The sequence below is a fragment of the Panicum virgatum genome, chromosome 7K (genome assembly GCF_016808335.1).
Source record: "Panicum virgatum strain AP13 chromosome 7K, P.virgatum_v5, whole genome shotgun sequence".
Classification (NCBI taxonomy): domain Eukaryota; kingdom Viridiplantae; phylum Streptophyta; class Magnoliopsida; order Poales; family Poaceae; genus Panicum; species Panicum virgatum.
Genome location: NC_053142.1, coordinates 44088885 through 44112553, shown reverse-complemented (window position 1 = coordinate 44112553; position 23669 = coordinate 44088885). Strand labels below are relative to the sequence as shown.

The 23669-nt window shown below is 47.5% G+C and overlaps 1 protein-coding gene and 1 long non-coding RNA gene across 2 annotated transcripts; both read left to right on the top strand.

Annotated features, from left to right (window-relative positions):
• Window positions 1-4068: 4068 nt before the first annotated feature.
• LOC120641516 (fasciclin-like arabinogalactan protein 8) lies at window positions 4069-5909 on the top strand. Its single transcript, XM_039917688.1, has one exon. It carries the CDS (start codon window positions 4213-4215, stop codon window positions 5524-5526), a length of 1314 nt encoding a protein of 437 aa, XP_039773622.1. The 5' UTR covers window positions 4069-4212; the 3' UTR covers window positions 5527-5909.
• Window positions 5910-8297: 2388 nt separating this feature from the next.
• LOC120643087 lies at window positions 8298-9239 on the top strand. The gene is made up of 2 exons (XR_005662845.1): window positions 8298-8573; window positions 8722-9239. It is a non-coding gene; the product is annotated as an uncharacterized LOC120643087 (long non-coding RNA).
• The last annotated feature ends 14430 nt before the right edge of the window (window positions 9240-23669 follow it).

Genomic DNA, 23669 nt, shown 5'->3' with positions numbered 1-23669 from the left:
AAAAAAAAATCTAGAATTAGACGTCTTTAAAACCAAGTATACAATAAAAAGTGTCGGTGTCCCGACCCGGAGGCCCGGATCCCAACTAGTGAATGCTGCGTGTTTTCTCATCCCAGATGATGATGAAAGAGGCAATCACAGTAACGCACGGTTTATCCTGGTTCCGGCCGCGGGGCCGTACGTCCAGCAAAGGGGGTGTGCGAGGGCACTGTATTATCTTGCACCCGGAGTGCTTGTAGTAGGGGATACAAGCGAAGACAGAGAGGGAGAGAAGCTCCCAAGTCTCAGCTAAGAGTGGGGTCGGTGGAGATGAGTGCTCAGTAGTCCTTATGCGTCCTCTTGAGGAGAGAAGCCAGAGAGACCAAGCAGACTAGAGTCCAGACCAGGGGATCAGTCAGCCAGCCTCCGCTAAAGGAAGCCCACCTCCTCCTTTTATAGGTATAAGGAGGGGTGGTGTACACGAGTGGGGCATGGAAGTCGTCGTTTTCCCTTGAATCGCGGGGTTACAGTGGTCGGATACTGTAGGAAGTACACTGTGGGAAGGCGGCGTGCGTCGCTGTCGTCCTGGATCTCGTCCTTCGTCCTGTAGTGTTTCGGCGGTAGTTATGGCGTGGGATGGCTCCGGACCACCTGGTCGGGGCGCAGGCGTGCACACTAGAAGGCCCGGGGGACACGTGGAGGTCCCGGGCCTCTGAGAGGAGGGGGGAGGTCCGGGATCCCACCCGTGTGTGATGCGCCGGACCCCTTCCCCAGTGGGAGGCGAGTCCGGGAGGTCGGCGGGAGCAGTACCGAGTCTGTCTTGTCCCGCGTCGCAGGTCCCAAGGCGCTGCCACAGCGTCCGGGATGGCGGTGTGGTGACCAGAGTCAGCGGATGGGACCACGGTCATATCTACTGTGGGAGTGGCGGCCTGACGCCGCCCGTCCTTCGAGCCGTGGTGGAGTGGCTGGCTTTGAATGCCTTCGTACGGCGAGCGGTTAGGCGGCGGAGCCGTTTGTCCTTTGTGCCGACAGACGGCCTCGAGCGAGGCGGAGGTGCGTTGCGTGATTGAGGGACCTCCGAGCGAGGCAGAGAATAAGTTACCCGCTCGAGGGTATATCCGCTACCCTCGAGCGAGGCGGAGATTGGTCTTCTGCTCGAGGGTAGTTCCGTTGCCCTCGAGCGAGGCGGAGATTGCCCAGCGGACCCGAGAGGGACCCTCGAACGAGGCGGAGATTGTTCAGTGAGTTCGAGGGGAATGTGAATGGGCCGCACGATGGGCTTCTTTGAGTCCTTTCCTTTCTTCCGGACGGGAAGCAGGCCGTGGGCCTTCATGGGCCCAGTTGCTTTAGCAGGTGTTTGTGTTTTTTAAAGCGATCTTAGTACCCTGATTAGGGTGTCCCTAATTGTGGTACTCGACAAAAAGCCAATTGAGTCTCCAGCCACTCTACAGTGCCGCAACACCGCAGCGCAAGTGCGCAACTGATCAGGTCTGGGGACCTCCCACAAGCAACTAGCCTATCACTTTGACACGGGATGCGGTGCACAACAGAGCAGATGAGCCGGCCATAAACGGCATTGTATTTGTTTTTTTTAATATGTGACATTACAATTTTTCAACTTCTAAGATATGCCATTACAATTCATCTATTTTAAAACATGTCATTACAATTCTTCATTTCTTTGAACCGTGCTATTTTATACGTCTTTAGTGCTCTTGGACCCACTCGCAGCCCCGTGTATTTTTGTATGATCTAAAATACCCTGTTGCTTCTTTCCCTTCAACTCACTGGCGTATGGGGCCCACATGTCAGCTTCTTCTTTAACCTCCGGCCTCCTCCAACCTCCTCTCCAACACACACTACTCACCTCCCTCCTTCCCTCTGCCGCCGTCGTCAGAGGGCGCGGCGTCGACAAGCCCGCCCGAGGGCGCGGCAACGACCGACCACACGATGCTAGCGGGCTAGGGGCTCTCCCGCGGGGGGAGGAGCTCACCCGGGGGGAGCAGGCCGCCGCCGGCTGCGGAGGGGGGAGGGGGCGGAGGTGAGCCGCGTGTGATGGAGAGAAGGTTGGAGGAGGTCGGAGGTTGAAGATGAAGCTGACGTGTGGGTCCCACACATCAGTGAGTTAAAGGGAGAGAAGTAGTTGGGGTATTTTGGGCCATACAAAAATACGCGGGTCTGTGAGCGGGTCCAAGAGCATCGAAGACGTATAAAATGGCACGGTTCAAAGAAGTGAAGAATTATAATGACAAGTTTTAAATTAGGTGAATTGTAATGTCATATCTCAGAAGTTGAAAAATTGTGACAGCCTATATATAAAAAAACCTTGTATTTGTATGATTGTATTGCACCTTGGCTCACATTGGTAGTTTTTTAGTACACAGTACAACACAGACGCTCACACACGCACGCACACTCACTCCTATGAACACAGATCTGGAGATTCTCGAGCTTACCACTTAAAGCATAATGCCGGAAAATTCTAGAATAAATTCAAAAAAGTGCGAGTACCATGCCAAGTCGAAGACTTCGGGTGGGTAAGTTTGAGACCTAACTGACTGATCAGTTCGCGCTCACACTGATAGGTGGTAGCGGTCAAAGAAAACGTTCAGCCTGTGTTTACCGAGCGGAACGTGAGCTCTAGTTAGTGCTCAGGCCCATGAGAGTATGGGCCTGTGAGGCCCATTACGGGTGGACCTACGGCCACACCGACACTCGGAGAAAGAAAACTCTCTTTTTCCCCTTTGTTTTTTTTTTATCAAAACTGCGAAAGGGTGGACGATCAACCGCTAGATCAATTCGTTGTTAGAACACCAATTTCGCATATGGTTATGAGTTCGTTTTTTCCTTGTAGGAAACGTCTTCTTTCGAGCGAGGGCTCGCGCATCTCGGCATCAGGAAGCACTGGTGGAGGATAACCAGGGCTAACGGGAGCCATGGCCCCTCTGGATTCCTAATTTTCTCTTATGACTATCTAATTTTACCAACTAATCTGATCCACCAGTCTAATACTAGCCCTCCTTGAGCTAAACTCTGGCAGTCTGGCCCCTCCTGAAATTTTGCTCAAGCTCCGCCTCTGTTAGGAAGTGCATGTGAAAAAGAGGTGGGGAAGCGGCAATCAAACCCGTCCACTGAACCGGCGTCATTTCGCTGGCCACATACCTGATCGAGCTTGGAAATCATGTGTTTTGCTTTTGCCCTCGCACTCAACATCCCGTATGATGGCGTACAGCGCGGTGTGGATCTACGCGAGCAGTGAATGGGCTGTACTTCGTTACAACTGGTACAACGACGTCCTCACTTTGTTTTTCTCTTTGTTTTTTTGATAGAAATTGTTTATCTCTCCCACTCACACACAAAGCCATGAAAGGAAAATCCCAGTAAAATATGAAGTGCTCTACACGTAGTATCAGAGATTCAGAGGAGGACATCAGGGAACCATCGGATCTGCATCGTACTAATAGTACAGTTATTTGCCACTGGTTGCTACCACAACACTCCAGCAGTAGGTCAGTTTTAATGAGAGTTTCATAAAAGATTTTATGACATTAAATATCATCACTTTTGCTAACATGGCAAGGAAAGAGAAGGCTAGTGTTTCATGAGATGTGAGGAGAATTTCATCACCATAAAACTCATCTGGCACAGTTATCTAGTTCTCAGTCTAGATAACTGTGTCCACGAAACTCCCACTAAAACTGACCTTATACTATGAAATATTTTGTCAAAAAGGGAAACCCCACAACAGCAGTACTTTTACTAAATGCGCCAAATATTTTTGGATAGCTTCTTTGTAAAACGAATCTGCATAATTTATCAGATAACTTTTTCAAAAAAAATAAATTTTCAGATAACTTGTACGGCCAGTCTACTCCTCGTGCTCCACTCCATACCGCCCCAGCACGCGAATCACCCCACCCCACCACAGAAAATCATCACAGCAATCGAAGCACCAGCGCTTGCACAGACTATAGTGCCCCACACCCTGTCACCAGCGCCGCTTCACCCGAACCTTAACCCAGGGTCAAAACCCAACCCAACCCAACGTCTCTGTAGTAACCCCGAAAGCCCGAAGCTGCAAAACCCACGCGGCCACACGCCCCCCAAACAAAACGGCCACGCTAAACCCCTCCCCTCTCCAATCTATCCCCCACGCTGCCCATTCTTCTCCGGTTTCTCCCCTTCTCCTCAACCCAGCAGCAGCCAGCAGCAGCCGCCCCGCGACGCGGCGCCATGGCCGCCGCCCCCCACCACCACCGCGGCCACTTCGTCCTCCTCGTCCTCTCCCTCGCCGCGGCATTCGCCGCCGCCGCGGACTCCTCCCACAACATCACGGCGGTCCTCGACGGCCGGTCGGAGTACACGCTGTACAACAGCTACCTCTCCGAGACCAAGGTCTGCGACGAGATCAACAGCGAGCACACGGTCACCGTCCTCGTCCTCACCAACGGCGCCATGTCCTCGCTCGTCGCCAACCTCTCCCTCGCCGACATCAAGAACGCGCTCCGCATGCTCACCCTCCTCGACTACTTCGACGAGAAGAAGCTGCACTCCCTCGACTCCGGCTCCGAGCTCACCACCTCGCTCTACCAGAAGACCGGCCAGGCCGCCGGCAACATGGGCCACGTCAACATCACCGACCTCCGCGGCGGCAAGGTCGCCTTCGCCTCCGCCGCGCCCGGCGCCAAGTTCCAGTCCACCTACACCAAGCGCGTCGACACGGAGCCCTCCACCCTCTCCGTCCTCGAGGTCTCCGACCCCATCACCTTCCCGGGCCTCTTCGGCTCCCCGTCGGCCTCCTCCGTCAACCTCACTGACATCCTCGACAAGGCCGGCTGCAAGCAGTTCGCGCGCCTCATCGTCTCGTCCGGGGTCGTCAAGATGTACCAGGCCGCCATGGACAAGGCGCTCACGCTGCTCGCGCCCAACGACGACGCCTTCAAGGCCAAGGGCCTGCCCGATCTGACCAAGCTATCCAGCGCCGACCTCGTCACGCTGCTGCAGTACCACGCGCTGCCGCAGTACGCGCCCAAGGCGTCGCTCAAGGTCGCCAAGGGCGACATCCCGACCCTGGCCTCCACCGGCGCGGGCAAGTACGGCCTCTCCGTCGTCTCCAGCGGCGACGACGTGTCGCTGGACACCGGTTTGGGCAAGTCCCGCGTCGCGTCTACCGTGCTCGACAACACACCGACGGTCATCCTCACGGTGGACAAATTGCTGCTCCCGTCCGAGCTTTTCGGCGGCGCGCCGTCCCCCGCGCCGGCGCCCGGACCGGCCGCCGACGTGCCCGTTTCGGCCCCGGCTCCCGAAACATCTGCGCCCGCACCCTCCCCCAAGGCCGCGGGCAAGAAGAAGAAGAAGGCCAAGTCCCCTTCGCACTCCCCGCCCGCGCCCCCGTCGGACTCGCCCGACCTGGCCCCCGCCGACGCGCCGGAGGGTGACGCCGCAGACAAGGCAGACTCGAAGAAGAACGGCGCCGCCGCAGCGGCCGTGAACTTCGCGGCCACGGTGGCCTGCATCGCCCTGGCCGTCGCGGCCTTCTTGTGAGCGGGCGAGCGGCAGGTGTTCGACGCCGAGCCCCCGCATAGTTATTCTCCCTCTGAGCATGCGTGATCTGACGCAATGCAATCTGTTGTTGCTCGTGAGTTCTCGTGGGCTCCATTGATAATTTGATATGCTCATCAGGTGTTTCTCCTTCTTCCTGGTTTGCTTGTTGGTAGGTAGTGGAAGTAAGAATTTGTTAGGATTTGGTCCTCCACTTATCAGGTGGAGATGAAGAGCTAGGAACTGTCATTTGAGGTTTATTTGTTCTTCCTATTGTCCTGTCATCCTGTGCTCCTTCCAGCTGCATTCTGGTACTAGCTAGTATTTCACACGATCGAGTCAAAAAAAAAAGTATTTCACACGATCACATCATGTAGTTTCCTGTAGCTTCTTGCATTTACTCGGCGATTACTGTCGTGGCAGGGGATGAGATTGATCTGGCTAATTTTTGTTAGCACCGGTGATTTGGTGGTCGGTTCTGATGGAATGTTGGGACAACGAGAAAGCAGGCAGGCATTGCTGGAGAACAGTAGCTTTTTTGCAATTTTTTTCAGATTAATTTACCTCATGGAGGAGAACAGTTTTCACCTTCATACCGTGTACGCAAACAAAAGACCCCCACGGTGCATCATGTGACTCTGCACTGAACCCTGGAACCAATGGACGTGGCTATGGACCGTATCCTGACCTCGCTATGCTTTGCAGCAACACGTTGGCCGGCGCTGCTCCGGCCGTGGTCCCCCACGGGCGGAGAGGAGCACCGAGCGCGCACGCCCAGGGAAACCGAAAGCGACCGCTCGAACCTCGTGTACTCGGGGATGGCTGCATTGTCTCGTTTTTTGCCAAGCTTTTTGGCAGGCAGGGCGATGCTTGCCTTGCCTCTGCGGCGCACCGTCCGTTCGCGCTTGTTGGCTGGATCGCCCGCCGCGTCTCCTTCCTCTCCCCGAGAATTTCCTTGGCTCCTTTTGGCCCCGCCCGTTCCCGGAAGCGGAGTGGCCGCTGGTTTTCTGCGACGGGGGCGTAAGCCTACGGCAGAGCTCTCGCGCCACGAACCGCACCGGGCGGGGCTTCGCAACGCGTCTCGAACACGCTCCTCAGATCAGCCGAACAAACGGTCGACGACAATAGCTTGTGAGCCCTCGTCAGTTCGTCCCCCCTGCTCCCTGTCCCTGCAACGGCTGCAGCGCGTGTCCGGTGTCCGTGCGTCGGTGACTCGGCTCACACATAACAAGTGCTTGTTTTTTTTTCTAGATCTTGAAGAGTTTTGACCTCCTGAATCCTGGAGCAGGTCAGCGTAGGAGTCGTTGAAAACATATGGAAGATCCGATTAAATAAATATTGCATGTGCCTATACATGCTGAATGTGCGGTGCTGGGACTCCACTCCGCGTGCCAACACGTGGAAAAAGTTCTCGAGGAGAGAAAAAAAACATGTGCAGAGAGAAGAGAGGTCAAATCTAGAGCAAAGAGAGCGGGAAATTAAACAAAGCCTACGATTAAAAGGATTTGACACTTGCATCTGAGCTTGTCTTTGTTTGTCGGGTGAGATAACCAAGGACAGAAGGTCTAGTGAAATGAAAAACAACTGGCGTCCGTCATGTGGCGATGGAGTCCTGCAAAAGAAATTCACACGAGCTGTGCCTGAGCCGGTGAGCGCTGAAGTCGTCCAAACACAGGCCTGGTGTGTTTGGACACGATTGCGAAGAGTACAGGAATCGAAAACATTGGCGCTCGTGTGGTTGGACACGATTGCGAAGAGTCTAGTCTGGTGCGTGTCACTGAACCCCCTTAACTAATCTCACTGTCTCAGCCTAATTTCAGCCCGGGAGGCCGTAGAGATAGAGTTGACCAGTTTTACTCCAGCAACTGCAAGACTGCAACCTCAATTCGGTAACTGTTTCGCTGTGAACTTGCAGTGACCAGACCGTCGCGTGATGGAACTTGAATTCTTGAAGCCATGTGCAGTGTTCGTCAGTTACTGCCTTTGGAACCTGAATAGTGAATTCCTGGAGCCACCATGTGCAGTGATATTACTGCATTCCACATACAGTAGTTCCTTGTTTCCGTATTACCACGCTTTTTCTAATTTCTATACCACTTAAGCCCACACGAGTAGCCCATTTCAACTCACCACTTGAGCCCCCAACCCCATAAGCAGGCAGGCGGAATAGTGTGAGTTGCATCGCTTCAACTGAATGACTGGCTAAAACTTGGAGGTCCAGTTCTCGCAGTTCATGGCAAAGTTACCTATTTGTGAAAGAACGCTGTATTTGTATTCTCTCTTGCAATTTTATCTGAACATGCACACAAACATACGACAGTCAGTCGTAATTAAACTGGAAGCTCCCCCATGCAATCTCATCATACAGGTGCAGTCCTAATTTCGTGCTCTGCGGCCTGCAAAGTGTGCAAACTGTAGATGACTCGGCCTGCACGCAATGGTGTGGAGGTAGAACCGTAGAAAGGGAGGTCCAGCGAGTTGGAGCACAGGGGTAGCCACTAGCCAGCCAGCCACGCTGTCACTCTGCAGTGCCGTTAGGCTTTTCACCGCGGTCTGCGGTCACTGACCATCGTGCGCGCCGCGCGCGTCACTAGCACTTGATAGTGGTGGACTGGTGACAAACCGTATTGGGCAAAGGCAGCATCTCACTTTAGAGCGTGCGAGAGGGGGGAGATCATTGCCGGCTCGGACAGAAAGGAGGCTGGAGGTTGTTGTCAACGGCGGAACCAGGGCCCAGGGGGGGGCTAGCAGGGGCTGTGCCCCCCCCCCCCCCCCCCCCGATGCAACGAGCTGCAAGCGGCCGCCGCCGCAGCGGTTTGCAGACTCGCGGGCGCCGCCGCAGCCAGGCGCGCCGCACGGTCGCGGCGGCGCAACCGGGCCCCGGCCGCCGCCATAGCTATTGGCTTGCCCTCCCGGCCGGCAGGTGAAATCGCGAGCCTCGACGACGCCGGGGCGGAGCATCGTGCGGAGGTAGAAGGCAACCTGCCGGGCCGGAGCATCGTGCGAAGGTAGAAGGCAACCTGCAGCAGCAGGCACCCTGCACGCCTAAGGTAATCCCTAACCTAACCTTTCCCTAATATATTCCTCCAATCCTTTTCTATTTTCTTGATTAATGCAAGGAATGGATTTGTAGGCTGTACAATCGTGTGTAGCTAAGCTAAAAATTATGCCTTGACCTTGATCCCTTGACCTTTCTAGGAAATCACGGCTAAGCCAAAAAGAAAGACACAGACACTTCTTTCATTTTACAAGAAGATTGAAGGTGCAGTTGGGGATCTACAAGTACAAGGGCAAGATGATTTGGCTGATTAGGATCAGAACCTTCAATCTAATGAAAATGTTGTACTTGAAGATGAGGCTCCAAGCAGGCAACGACAGAGCGTGCATTTTCAGCAATGAAACTTCTCAAGACAAGACTTCGCAACAAAATGGAAGATGAATTTTTAAGGGATTGCATGTTAATCTATATTGAGAGGGAGATTGCTATTAAGTTCACGACAGATTCAATTATTAATGATCTCTATGCGAAGAAGAACCGCAAAGTTCGACTAAAATGAAATCGTTTGTTTTCACTAACCCACCCTTTTGTAAAATGTAGCTAGCTTTTGTAATATGGTTCCTGGCTGCATGAATGAACAATGAAAATTTGACGTCAACTGTCAGTACACCTAATCATTGTATTCTCCATATCCAATGAATATATGTTGACTTAGCCTCTTGGCCCCCCTTCAAATATTTTCTGGTTCCGCCGTTGGTTGTTGTTGCCTTGCAGGTGAGAGACTTCCTTTTGTTTTTCAACATAGTTGGGAGACTTTGCGAGGGAATGGATGAGCCCTTTGCAGTTTTCTACTGGTAGTGCAACTGCTGAAAGCCAGTGCGGTGCTGAGTGCGGTGCTGCTGCACCGGTGCTGGTGCTTTTCTTCTGTTGAACCCAATCGTGGCCTGATGATTTTGCACTTTTGCTGCTTACAGATAATAAGGCAGGCCCAGTATGCAGCCCATTAAGAGGTTAAGGGCCCGTGGAGATGTCTTGTCTAGTTTAGCGCGGTTTTTTTATTTATTTTTTATTTTCGTTTTAAAACAAATATATTTTCGATTTGAAAATTTACAGGAATATACCCCGGCCGCCCCGCTGCCGGGCAGCCAGGACCTGGCCACCCGGAAGCGGGGCGGCAGGGGCATTTCTGGAAAAAAATTCGCAGAGAAAATTACGCGCAGGTCCCTGAGGGCCGGTCGCCCTGCAGCCGGGCGGCCAGCCCTGGCCGCCCGGCTGTAGGGCGACCGGCTCTCCAACCCTTATATAAGGGTTGACTGGTCCCTCCACCCCTCATTTGCATCACTAAAATTTCAGAAACCAAGAAAAAAAAGAGAGGGAGGGAGGGAGAGAGGCGAAGGCCTACCGGATTTTCGAGCCGGCGACTGCAGGTAACCAAAATTCTTCTACGCTTTACAAATAAATTATGTTGTAATTATTTTTATTGAAATAGTAGATTAGCAATCAATTTAATTATTATTAGGAGTGATTAGTGGTACATTTAGGTGCAGTTACTTGTAATGATTAGTGTTGATACAGTACATTTAGTGTTAGATTAAGTATTAGAAAGTACTAGAAAATTGTTAGAGAAGTATTAGAAAGTCTTAAAAATTGGAAGATAATATTAATTTTTTTAGAAAATGTTAGAAAATTGTAGAAAGTATTTTGTTGAAACAGTAGTTTAGCAATTAGTTTAATTATTATTGGGAGTGATTAGTGGTACATTTAGATGTAGTTACTGATAATGATTAGCGTTGATATAGTATATTAGCAATCTAATTGCTCACTTGTGATTGTCAGGGCTCAACACCATGGCATCATCAGGATCCACCTACATTCCATGGAGTAAGGTGATGAAAACAGTTCCCCAAGGAGTCCAGGTGCCTATGTGTTTTTGCGGATCCTTGTGCAAACTAATGAAATCAAGGGTTTTGGGGGACGACTTTGGCAAAAGGTTCTTCATGTGCGAGAATTACGAGTGCGACCCGCCCAAGCATTACGGTAAGGACCGAGCAAAGGTACTACAAAACACTATCAGAGTTTGTCACTTTCAGATCTAGTAATGACTTCTAACATGATTTGGGGAAAGACTCCACCGCCTCTATGTGATTTCGTGCAATGGTTAGACACCGAGCATTCTCAGCAGGATAAGGACCACGTGGAGCGTCAAGCAAGGTGGGCTGCACAAAGGTGGCAACGAATGCTGCATGAAGAACAGATGGAGGAGAAGTGCAAGAAAAACCAGGAAGAGATTCAGAAGAGAATTGCAGAAGTGGAACGTCAGAAGGCAGAGGAACGTGAAGCTGATAGGGAGAGGAAGCGAGAGAGGGCCCGCCGTGCTAAGGAAGCAGGGTCTGAAGCTATTAGGAATGGAAAATATCCCCGGTGCACTCAGTAAAGCACCACCATGTAATCCCGGCATTTTATATTTCCTAAGGCATGTTATGTTTACTCACAACACGAGGTTATCGTGTTGCACATGCCATACTTTTCATTGTTCAAGTACCTAGTAGTACGAACGCCTTAGGCCTTTGCTTTGTAATCGTAGCATTGTTTATAAAACTGTATTGCAAACCAAAAATTTATGATTCGTAACTACCCTTCTATTTTCAGTACACTACATTCAGTGAGCAATCTAATTGAACCAACCTACACATTTAGAACTGCAACCAAGAAATCTTACTACACAAATACCTTGGTAATATTACATGCTACAATCTGGTGCAAATACATATCCATACATAACGAAATGTAATTATCACATACAGGTCGGAATACATATCCATACATCTGGTTCAAATACATATGCACACATAACGGAATCTAGACGTGACGGGCTCCAAAATCTAGAGGCAATCCATCGGTGGGATTTCCAGAAGGTCCAACCTCAGCACCAGCATTATCTTCTTGCATTTTAGGGCACTTCTTGTAAGTGTGACCATCTGCTCCACACAGATTGCGTCATTTTTTCTTCTTTCCTGCCTCAGACTCATCCATTCCATTACGGATATGAAGTGTCTGCCGTCGACCTACCCCTCTCCTAGCATTTGGATTGAGAATGTACATTGGAGAGATATTTGGTGTAGTGAATGATCCCAGACTGCCTATGCCATATATCTCATGGCTCCAAGTGTGCACAACGGTTTCTTTTGTGTAATATTCTGAAACAAAAACCCTAGGATCCAACCCAGATTCTGAACATGCCGCAATGACATGGAAGCATGGTAAGTGAAGAAGCTGTGGCTTCTTGTATCTGCAAAAAACCTTGCCTTCCGGTGTTATCAAGCAATCCTGAACGACTCTTTGTCTGCGGACACCCTGCCCTGTCCTGTTATTGCATGAAACCTCAAACCTTTGATCCTTTGTGCCCATGGAGACCACTCTGTGATATTGAGTCTTTTCAATCTTTTCTTTCATGTAGTTAGTGACCCTATTATAAAAAATCACTCCTGGATCATTAAGTAAGACAACAGCTGCCTGATACCGCTCTCTGAAGTACCTTGTGCATCCGTACATGATGAACTCAACTATGCCAACAAGAGGAAATCGACGAACATGATGCATTACCATATTGTAACACTCTGCGTGGTTGGTTGTCTCGAGCCCATATCGACGACCACTAGTGTTGTATAGAATGGACCACTTCTCCTTAGGTGCATCCTTAATCCACTGTGTGAAAGGTCCGCCGCCGGAACGTCTTCGGCTGGAGGTTGAGGCCTGTTCCTTTAGCAGCTCGGCGCACATGTTATCTAGCACCTGCCACAATGCATCAAACTTCCGCTACTGACTCTGAGTGCACAACCTCTTGAACAAATTCATAAGTTCCTTATTTTTAAAGCGCTCATAAAAGTTTGCACCCATATGCCTTATGCACCACCTACTCACAACATCTGGCCATAGAGGAGGTTGTCCTCGACTTCCTTCATGTAGTTGCCTTATTGCTGCTAGAAGACCTGCATGTCTGTCACTGATAAGGCAAACAACAAGCCTTCCAGCAATAACGTGAATCTTCACACGTTCAAGGAACCAGTACCAGCTCTCTGTGTTCTCATTCTCAACAAAAGCAAAGGCGATGGGAACCACCTGCTTGTTACAATCAACTCCAATCGCTGTCAGTATTGTCCCCTTATATCTTCCTGTCAAGAATGTGCCGTCAATACATAGAACAAGAAGACAATACATAAATGCCCTAACACATGCACCAAGGCAGAAGAAAGCACGAAGCAGAAACCCAGGTCCCCCATCTAAACTCGGTACAATGTAGGTATCAGCCGCACTTCTAGGATTTCTCTGCACAATTGCTGACAGCATGTGAGGCAGGTTATCATATGATGCCTCATATGTGCCGAATCTCATCTCAAACACCTTTTGTTTTGCCCGCCAAGCCTTTGCATAGCTGATTTTGTATTGAAAACGGTCGTCGATGTCCCTAATTATCAATTTTGTCCAAAATTACCCCATACATTTTCTTGGCCACGAAAGTGGATGTGATGTTACGGTGAGTTTGCGTAACAACAGTTAATCTACATGTATGTGGTGTAACAATTGAACACTCCCAGTGTGTCTTGTACTTGCCCTTATAGGCATGGACTCGCTATGTACAATCGCCATTGACACACTTCACCTCATATTCTTTGCTGCTAGACTTCACAACTCTGAAGTCCTTCCTCAACGATATAGCCCAAAGCTTCACAACATCTTTCACAGCTTCAATGCTAGGATACTTTGCCCCCTGTGAAAGTGATCTAGGCCCCTAAGTGGGTTTTGGTGGTTAATGACAAAACACATATGCATTTAATCGTGTAATTGAGCATGTGTACAGGTGGTGAACAAATATAGGTGAATCAAGTGACGATATACGACCCTAAAAAAAAGGAAATGAAAAAGCGGAGTTCAAGTTTACTCAAGAAATTAGTTTTTGAATTAGATATTTGAGTATAGGAACGCCGTACTATCAAGAGGGACTTGGTTCAAGGGTTTCGATTTAGATCTTGTGCTCAAGAGAACCTATACAAACTTTGTGAGCCACAAAACAACTCAAAGGAGCCATAAACCGAAGTTTTTCCCTGCCTTACCCGGATACTCCGGGTATAAGGCCGGATACTCCGGACCCCATTGCCCGGAGTGTCCGGGTGCTGTTTCCGGGCTGAAAAATCAGGGTTGCCCGGAGTCTCCGGGCATATACCCGGAGTCTCCGGGTACCCTTTCGCCCAACGGCTATTTTTGGGCTGAAGACTATAAATACTCACTCCATACCCCTTCAGCCCTCTCTCTTGCCACTTTGGACAAATAGAACTCAAACCAAAGCCAAAGAGAGCTCCCTCACTCTCCCTTCTTCATTCTTGAGTGATTCCTTTGAGGAATTTGAGTGAGAAGCAAGCAAGAGCAAGGATTAGTGCTAGTGAGCGTCATTTCCATCTCTTGAGCACTTGGTTTTGGTCAAGCCCGCGGATTCAAGTAAGTTACTCTTGGAGCCTTGTGCTCCTAGACGGCTAGGCGTGCTTGTGATTGCTCAAACAAAATTGTGAGCTGCATAAGAAGTTTGTAATCTTCATTCCTCGCCGAGGAATCCATAGTAAGTAACCTTGGGCTTGAGAGGTGATCTCGCCCTTGGGAGAGGAGCATAGGGGTTCTTGAGCACCGTCTCTCGAATCCTTCCTCAACGGAGACGTAGCACCTTCGGGTGTAAACTTCGGGAAACAAATCCTTGTCTCCTTTGTCTTAGTTTATTTGTTTTCGTTGTCATTTGCTTGTGAGACTTCTTTTCTAGGGTTTGAACTCGATCTACTCACTCACGAGTTTCTAGTGAACTTCGTTTGTTGGAAATCAACCTAAAGGAACCCCTGGTACTTTTTATCTAGCTCGATCTACTTTTCCTGCAGAGATACTTGCTGTTTCGTTTCAGCTTGTTCAAACCCGGAGACTCTGGATATAGCTCCGGATACTCCGGACCACCAAACCCGGAGTATCCGGGCACATACCCGGAGTATCCGGGCTAGTCTGTGTCTGACTCTTTTGTTAAGTGTTTTTAAATTGCAGATTGCCTATTCACCCCCCTCTAGGCATCTTAAGATCCTTTCAATTGGTATCAGAGCTTGGCTCTCCATTCAAAGGGCTTAACCGTCCGGAGAGGTCAAGATGTCGGATGATGAAAAGAATCAAGAGATTCCGGTTAATGAAGGTGAAAAAGGTGATCCTAGTGATAAAAGAGACAAAGACAAGAATGTAGAGCCATCCAACAACAACAAGAAGGGAAAGAATAAGAATGGTGGAGTAGAAAGTGAAGAAGAGACATCCGATGATGAGATGTCTTATGAGGAGTGGAAGGCATGGAGGAAAAAGAAGAAGGAGCAAAGGAAGAAAAAGACTAGCTCCCGAGTTATCATTGACCCTAGTGATGACTCCGACACCGATTCCAAGAGAAGAGCCTCACGCTCTTCAAACAAGGGCAGCTCATCAAAGTTAAAAGGCAAAGGTGATTATCGAAGAGTTGCTCATGACTACACTTTTTCTCTACCTAGTGAGCACAATGCATCAATTCATATGGGCAAGCCACCTTTCTTTGATGGTACCGGATATAATCAATGGAAGATTAAGATGTTCGGTTACATGAATGCAATTCACAAGGATCTTTGGAAAGTTGTGGAAGTTGGATATGAAATTCCGGATGAAGATGAAACTCCAACCCCGGTTCAAGCATATGTGCTACAAAGGAATTTTCAAGCATTGAACATCCTACACACATCCGTGAGTCCCGAAGAGTTTGACAAGATAGAGGATGCACCAACCGCCAAAGATGCTTGGGACACTCTCCTAGTGAATCATCAAGGATCAAGAAAAGTACGAGAATCAAGAATCAAAACTTTAGAAGATGAATTGAGCTTGTTCTCCATGAAGAAGGATGAAGGCATGAAAGAGATGTACAACCGAATGAAGAAAATCACAAATCAAATCAAATCTCTTGGTGGTGACAAGTGGGGTGACCGTGAGATTGTGGACAAGCTTTTGACCGTGTATATGGCTAGGGATGTTACTCTACCTAGCTTGATTAGAGCTGAAAGGGGATTCAAACACTTCACCGCCGAGAATGTTCTTGGAAGAATTGAAGCTCACCATGATCAATTGAAGAGAGTCAAAATCAACCAAGATCTAGCCGAGCTTCAAGAACAAGCGGCCAAGAATAGTGGGTTGGCACTTCAAGCTAAGTCAAAAGGCAAAGAAAAGGCAAACCAATCCTCAAAAAATGAAGGCACTAGTAGTGATGATGATGAAGAGCTTAATGATGAGCAAATGGCTTTCTTTATCAAGAACTTCACAAGAGTATTGAAGAGAGGCAACTTTAGAAACTTTGGAAAGAACAAGAAGTATGAGCCAAGAAGAAGGTCTAATAGGCCATGTTTTGGGTGTAACAAAGTTGGGCATTTCATTGCCGATTGCCCGGAAGAGAAGAAGAAAAACAAAAACACCAAAGAAAACACATCCAAGAGAGATAAATCAAGATACAAGAAGCAAGCCGGAGAAGCTCATCTTGGTCAAGAATGGGACTCACAACAAGAAAGTGAGTCCGAAAAAGAAGATGTTGCAACCATGGCTTTCAAGGCATCATCTCCACATCCTACAAGCTTGTTTGAAGATCTCACCGACGATGAAGATGAAGCTCCTATCATGTGCCTCATGGCTAAAAACTCCAAGGTAACATCTCCAAACACATCGGATGATGAATTGGATAATGAAGTAGAAGTTGCTAAACTAGTCAAGAAATATGGTAAAGGGGCCGCAACCAAAATGATGAAATTAGTTATGAAACTAGATGAAGCGGATGAGACTCTTGAAACACAAGAAGAATTGCTTAGACTTGAGAGAGAAAAATTCAAAGCTCTTGAAAAGGACCTCGCCTATGAAAGGGAGGAAAACAAGATGCTTGTGAACTCACTCAAAATCAAGGATGGCACTCTTCTTGAGTTGAAAGAGTCACTCTCTAGTGAAAAAGAAAAAGTGGATGATTTGACTAGAAAATTTTCTTTTGTCAATGACACTAACACTTTCCTAAGGAAGGATAATGAGAAACTTCAAGAGAGCATGACAAGCTTACAAGCTAATCACACGGCACTTGAGGTTCAATTTAATACTCTTTGGGAAAGTACTTCTAAGACTAAAGAGACATCTAATTCATCTAGTCCTTCTACAAGTGTTTTAATATTGATATTCAAACTTGTGCTACTAACCATGTTGAGATGAATGCAATGAAGAAAGAAATCTCTAGACTCACTCACTTGTTGCAAGAAGAGGCTCCATCATATACTCAAGTCCCAAAGAAAATTCCCTTTACAAGGGTAGGTGAATTTGAGAAACACACCAAGGGATTTGGGTAAAGATACATGAGCAAGTTTGGGTTTGAAGTGGGTAAGGGACTTGGTAGGAATGGGCAAGGAACTCCACATGCCATTCCATTTACCAAGAACAAGAACAAGACCGCCTTGGGTGCACAAGGAGGTCTAGTGAACATGACCACTCCCATTCATAAGACAAATGATGTAATTCAAGAAAGTGGTCATGTCAACTTCATCAAGAGAGGCACAACATGTGATGAGGGTGCTAAGATCGTTGCATCCTCATTCAAAGAAGATAAGTTCAAGACCTCTAACCCAACTAAGATCAAGGCACAAGAATCATCTCATGTGTCCTTTTATGCCGATTATGTATTGACAAGGAACCACCGTGGTAAAGTGGTTGCCAAGTTTGTAGGACACCGTACGTGGAACACAAAAGTGAAAAAGCATGTATGGGTGCCCAAAGTTCTTGTGACTAACATTAAAGGACCCAAGTATTGTTGGGTACCTAAAGGAAAAGAGTAATTTTGTTTTGTAGGGATACTCCTCCGGTGGATCAACTTGGGTGATTGATAGTGGATGCACAAATCATATGACCGGAGAAAGGAGTATGTTTGAAACAATAACCGCATCAAGTGGAGATCATTTCATTACTTTTGCGGGAAATCAAAAGGGAAGAGTGCTTAGTACCGGTAACATTAATCTAAACTCAAAGTTCACTCTCTCAAAAGTTCTTTTAGTTGAGTCACTTGGTTATAATTTGTTATCCATCTCACAACTTTGTGATTCGGGCTTCAATTGTTTGTTCACTAACGAGGGTGTGACCGTCATTAGAAGAAGCGATGACTCCATTGCTTTCAAGGGGGTGCTCAAGGGAAAGCTCTATCTTGTGGATTTTTCTCAAGAGAGGGCTCAACTTGATGCTTGCTTGATAGCAAAGTCTAGCTTGGGTTGGTTATGGCATCGCCGACTAGCTCATGTTGGGATGAGAAATCTCAACAAGCTTCTAAAGGGGGATCACATCCTAGGACTAACAAATGTTTCTTTTGAGAAAGATCGTGTATGTAGTGCATGCCAAGCCGGGAAGCAAGTTGGTGTTCCACATCCATCAAAAAGCATCGTCACCACCGTCAAGCCATTTGAACTTCTACATATGGATCTCTTTGGCCCGGTGGCGTACATTAGCATTGGTGGTAACAAATATGGCTTGTCATTGTTGATGATTATTCTCGTTTCACTTGGGTATTCTTTTTGCATGACAAAAGTGTAGTGCAAGAGACTTTCAAGAAGTTTGCAAAAAGAGCTCAAAATGAATTTGAGACTAAGATCAAGAAAGTGAGAAGTGACAATGGCACCGAATTCAAGAACACTAATGTAGAAGAGTTTCTAGATGAAGAGGGCATTGGTCATGAATTTTCGGTTCCATACACTCCTCAACAAAATGGAATCGTTGAGAGGAAAAATAGAACTCTCATCGAGGCCGCAAGAACAATGCTTGATGAGTACAAGGTCTCGGATCAATTTTGGGCGGAAGCAATCAACACGGCATGTCATGCAATCAACCGCCTATATCTTCACAAGATCTTGAACAAGACGGCATACGAGCTCCTACTTGGTAAAAAACCTAATGTGTCTTACTTTAGAGTTTTTGGAAGTAAGTGCTTCATTCTTAACAAGAAACCCAAGAACTCTAAGTTTGCACCTAAAGTTGATGAAGGTTTTCTTCTTGGTTATGCCTCAAATACTCATGGCTATCGTGTTTTCAACAAAACCTCCGGTTGTGTTGAAATAGCGTGTGACGTGACATTTGACGAATCTAATGACTCTCAAGGGGAGCAAGTTGATAATGTTGTAGGAATGGAAGAATCATCAAGTCAAGCTATCAAGAAATTGGCGATTGGTGAAATAAAGCCTCAAGAACAAGTGGACAATGATGACTATGAGTTGATATTTGAAGAGCCATCTACCTCTACATCCGCTACAAAACCCGGAAACTCCGGATATGAAGCCGGAGACTCCGGACATCTTAACCGGAGTATCCGGACTCCAGACCGGAGTATCCGGGATATTCAAGCCGAAGCATCAACTCAACATCAAGATCAGTCTCAAGATGATAGAGAAGCTGAACCAATCCAATATCAATCCTCCATTTCACATCCAAGAGTTCATCACATAATTCAAAAGGATCATCCCGTGGATAATATTCTTGGAAGTATAAGTAAAGGGGTAACCACTCGATCTCGTTTGGCTACTTTTTGTGAACATTACTCGTTTGTTTCTTCTTTGGAACCTCTTAAGGTGGAAGAAGCATTGGATGATCCGGATTGGGTGATGGCTATGCAAGAGGAATTGAACAACTTCACTCGGAATGAAGTCTGGTCCTTAGTAGAAAGACCCAAGCAAAATATCATTGGAACCAAATGGGTCTTTCGAAATAAACAAGATGAACATGGCGTGGTGACAAGAAACAAAGCAAGGTTGGTTGCTCAAGGCTACACATAAATCGAAGGTTTGGATTTTGGTGAGACGTATGCACCCGTAGCTAGGCTTGAGTCAATTCGTATTTTGCTTGCCTATGCTACTCACCATGATTTCAAGCTATATCAAATGGACGTGAAGAGTGCTTTTCTTAATGGACCAATCTCCGAATTGGTATATGTTGAGCAACCACCGGGCTTTGAAGATCCAAAATTCCCAAACCACGTCTACTTGCTCCATAAGGCGCTCTATGGGCTTAAGCAAGCCCCTAGAGCATGGTATGAATGCCTTAAGGACTTTCTCTTAAGAAAAGGCTTTGAAATAGGTAAAGCCGATCCTACTCTTTTCACTCGCAAAGTTGATAAAGATATCTTTGTGTGCCAAATATATGTCGATGACATTATATTTGGCTCTACTAACAAAACTTGGTGCGATGATTTTAGTAGGATTATGACAAAAAGATTTGAGATGTCCATGATGGGTGAGCTGACCTTCTTCCTCGGATTTCAAATCAAGCAACTCAAGGATGGCACTTTCATTAGTCAAACCAAGTACATCAAGGATATGCTCAAGAAGTTTGACATGGAAAATGCCAAGCCCATCAAAACTCCCATGCCAACCAATGGGCATCTTGATCTCAATGAAGATGGCAAGGCCGTGGATCAAAAGGTATATCGCTCCATGATTGGATCACTTCTTTACCTTTGTGCATCTAGGCCCGATATTATGCTTAGTGTGTGCATGTGTGCAAGATTTCAAGCTAATCCGAAAGAATGTCATTTGATGGCGGTTAAGAGAATCCTAAGATATTTGGTCTTCACTCCTAACCTTGGTTTATGGTATCCCAAGGGCTCATCTTTCGATTTACTTGGCTATTCCGATTCGGATTATGCCGGTTGCAAAGTGGATCGAAAGAGCACTACGGGGACTTGTCAATTCCTTGGCCGGTCCTTGGTAGCTTGGAGCTCTAAGAAGCAAAATTCGGTTGCCTTGTCCACGACGGAGGCCGAATATGTCGCCGCCGGTGCGTGTTGTGCACAACTTTTGTGGATGAGACAAACATTGAGTGACTTTGGTTGTTATTTTGATGCAATTCCTCTATTTTGTGACAATGAGAGTGCAATCAAATTAGCAAACAACCCGGTATAACACTCCCGAACAAAGCACATAGACATTCGTCATCACTTCTTAAGGGATCATGAGGCTAAGGGAGATATTGCTTTACAACATGTAAGCACCGACGGGCAACTTGCCGATATCTTTACTAAGCCTCTAGATGAGTCAAGGTTTTGTGCTTTGAGAAGTGAACTAAACATCTTGGATTCTCGTAACCTAGCTTGAATTACTGCATACACTTGAGTGATCATAGATTAAGTGATTATCAAAATGAAAAGATCTTGAAAACTTTCAAAAAATTGGGTGTTTTTGTGTTTATAAAAGGCTTGGTTCTTCTCTTTACTCACTTGAGATCATTGTTTCCTTTGATTGATTGTTGGCTGATCTCAAGTTGAGTAATTTCTCTCACACCATTAGATCTACAAAATCTATCTTAGCCAAATCCATCTAGATCAAGTTCTTTTGAACTTATTTCTGCTCAGTCTCAGGGGGAGCCGGAGTCTCCGGCCCAGGGCCCGGAAACTCCGGACTATCCGGATACTCCGGCTCTGGGGCCGGATACTCCAGATATCTGGTTTTTACTATATATACCGTAGGGGGGGTCGGGGTAAACGGTTACCTTCACTCCTTTTACCACAGTCGCCGCCCCCTCTCCTCTCTACTCTCCCACTCACGCCCTAGGAGCGATTTCACTCTTCCAAGCATCAAGAACTTGTAAATCTTTGAAGGAAGACTCTCCTCCCCTCCGGAAACTCCGGGGAAGTCTCGGATTTGAAGTTCCCGCGCTCTCAACGGTCTCAAAGGTACTTTTGAACTTCGGATCGCCCGATCTCCCAATGTCGTAGGTTTCTTTGAAAAATCTTTAGAGCATCTCTTCCTAGCATATGTAGGAACCTTTGGCTAAAGTTTCATCCAAATCCCATGGTCAAACTCTTAGATTCTTGAAACTTAGGGTTTCAGGCGCTCTTGTCCGGATACTCCGGATATACACCCGGATACTCCGGACCCTCTGGGCCGGAGTCTCCGGGGATATGACCGGAGTCTCCGGACTTGATCTCCACCAGCACATCTTTGTCTTCTCAATTCTATCCAGCTTGGTCTTGATCTTTGTTATCTACTTAGGCATGGTGAGGCCACGCGCCGGTGAGTCCTTGGAAGACGCAGAGCAACGGAGACAAAAGAGGCGTCATGATCCTCACTCTCAAAGGGAAGATGCTCCTCGAAATCCTCCAAGGGAGTTGCGTCCACGACATCGTGCCGGGAAGGAACCCGCTGGGAGCAGTTCTAAGGAGCCAAGGAAAGCTCCTTACATTTTGCAAAGCCGAGCAGCGGCTCCTTCATCTCGTCCAACTCCAACAAGCAAGGGTATTGCTCATGACATATGTCCTAAGACCCCTCCTCGCTTGGTAGTTGAGTACCCTCCCGGGCAGCGCACTTATCCCAACATTCCAAGGCTTCATCGACCTGGGATAGTGCCTGGCTTCACAGTTGAGATGGAAAGAAACTATTACAAGCAAGATGTGGCACTTAGAGAGGCACGCAAAGAGAAAGTTTACAGATATGACAAGAGTGAAGGTCTTGAGCAACGCTTTTGGTGCAAGCTTCACGAAGACTTCTATTCTTCAGTTGTGATGCGTAAGTCTCGTGCTCCCATTGTTCATTGCAAGTATGTGGATTGGAAATATTATGAGAATATGAAGGATCCATTCTTTAATGAGGCTATGGAAAAGTGCAAGGAGATGGGTCTCTATGATATTATGGGTTTTCGCTATGATTGGAATGAGGAGATCCTTGCTCAATTTCATTCTTCTTTATATTATGATGAAAATGAGATTGCATTTTATTGGACCACCGAAGGAGCAAAATATGGAGTGGATTACATGACCTTCTCTAGGATTCTTGGACTTGGCACTAAGGATGAGAAGAGAGATCCTATTCATGTGGAGGAACAACTCAAGACATATCAAGTACCCACCTTGTTCTACAATCCTATTTGTGCTCAAGAAGGAAAAGCAAACCATCTCTTGCCGGTTTACTATGCAATGAATCAATTCTTTAGAGCAACCATTGATGCAAAGGATGGTGATCCGGTGGCACTTAGATACTATGCAGTGAATCTTCTAGCCCGGACTTTGCCAAGTGGTAGACCTTTTTGCATTATGGACTTCATTTAGAATGAGCTAAGAAGGACTATGATTGAAGCCAAGAAGTCCCTTCCTGCTGCACCTTACATCATGTATATGATAGAGAGGGTGACCAAGGTCACATTTCCGAAGACAGTTAAGCATGAGCCTCTCCACTTGCGTGCCCACTCAGGTGATGCACCACCTCTTCCTCCCGCTCATGCCGGTGCAACAAGAAATCCAAGACATGATCCTGCTCCATCTTCTGTGGGTGCCTCTTCATCGTCTCGCCATCGTCATCATGACTCCTTTGTGAAGAGGGCCCTCCGCAGCTTATTTGGGATGTGTAGAACTATTGCAAATGATGTGCATGAGAACACAAGGTCAATCAATGAGATTCGAGGTCATTTGGGACTTCCTTTGGATCCTCACCGCGAGCTCCCGGACTTTGATGATCCATTTGCTGAGTGGGATGCCGCCGATGAGGCTTCTATTGCCGCTACTCATGCTCCACTCCCACGTGCTCGTCGTCAGCCCCGTTCTCCTCGTCGCCGTACTACTTCCTCCCGCCATGCTCCTCCAAGTGGCCAAGAGATCTTTGATGAGGATGAGGAGACCGAAGAAGATGAGCCCATAGGCTATCATGAGCACCCCGACTCCGATGAAGATGAAGATACCTCCGAGGATGCCGCCCAAGATGAAGATGATGAGTAGATGGACTTCATGCTTCTTTTCATTCCCTTTTTGGCACTTGATGACAAAGGAGGAGTGAAAATGCCATTTATGTATTGATTTGGGCATGTGTCGCCTTTGTATCGAACTTATGTCATTTCCATTTCGTTTTAAAACTCTCTTGATCGTTTGTAAGGACTATGTGGTGTGAGATCCGTTGTAATGAGTGCTACTCTGTGCTTAGCTGTCGAACTTGAGTTATTTTTAAGAAATTTCTGCTAGTGTGTGACACATTTGAGCTGTGGTTTATCTGTTTTCTGTTTGTCTGTGTTCTGGCTCAGAAGGGCCGGATACTCCGGGCTACAGGCCGGATTCTCCGGATATCTTGACCGG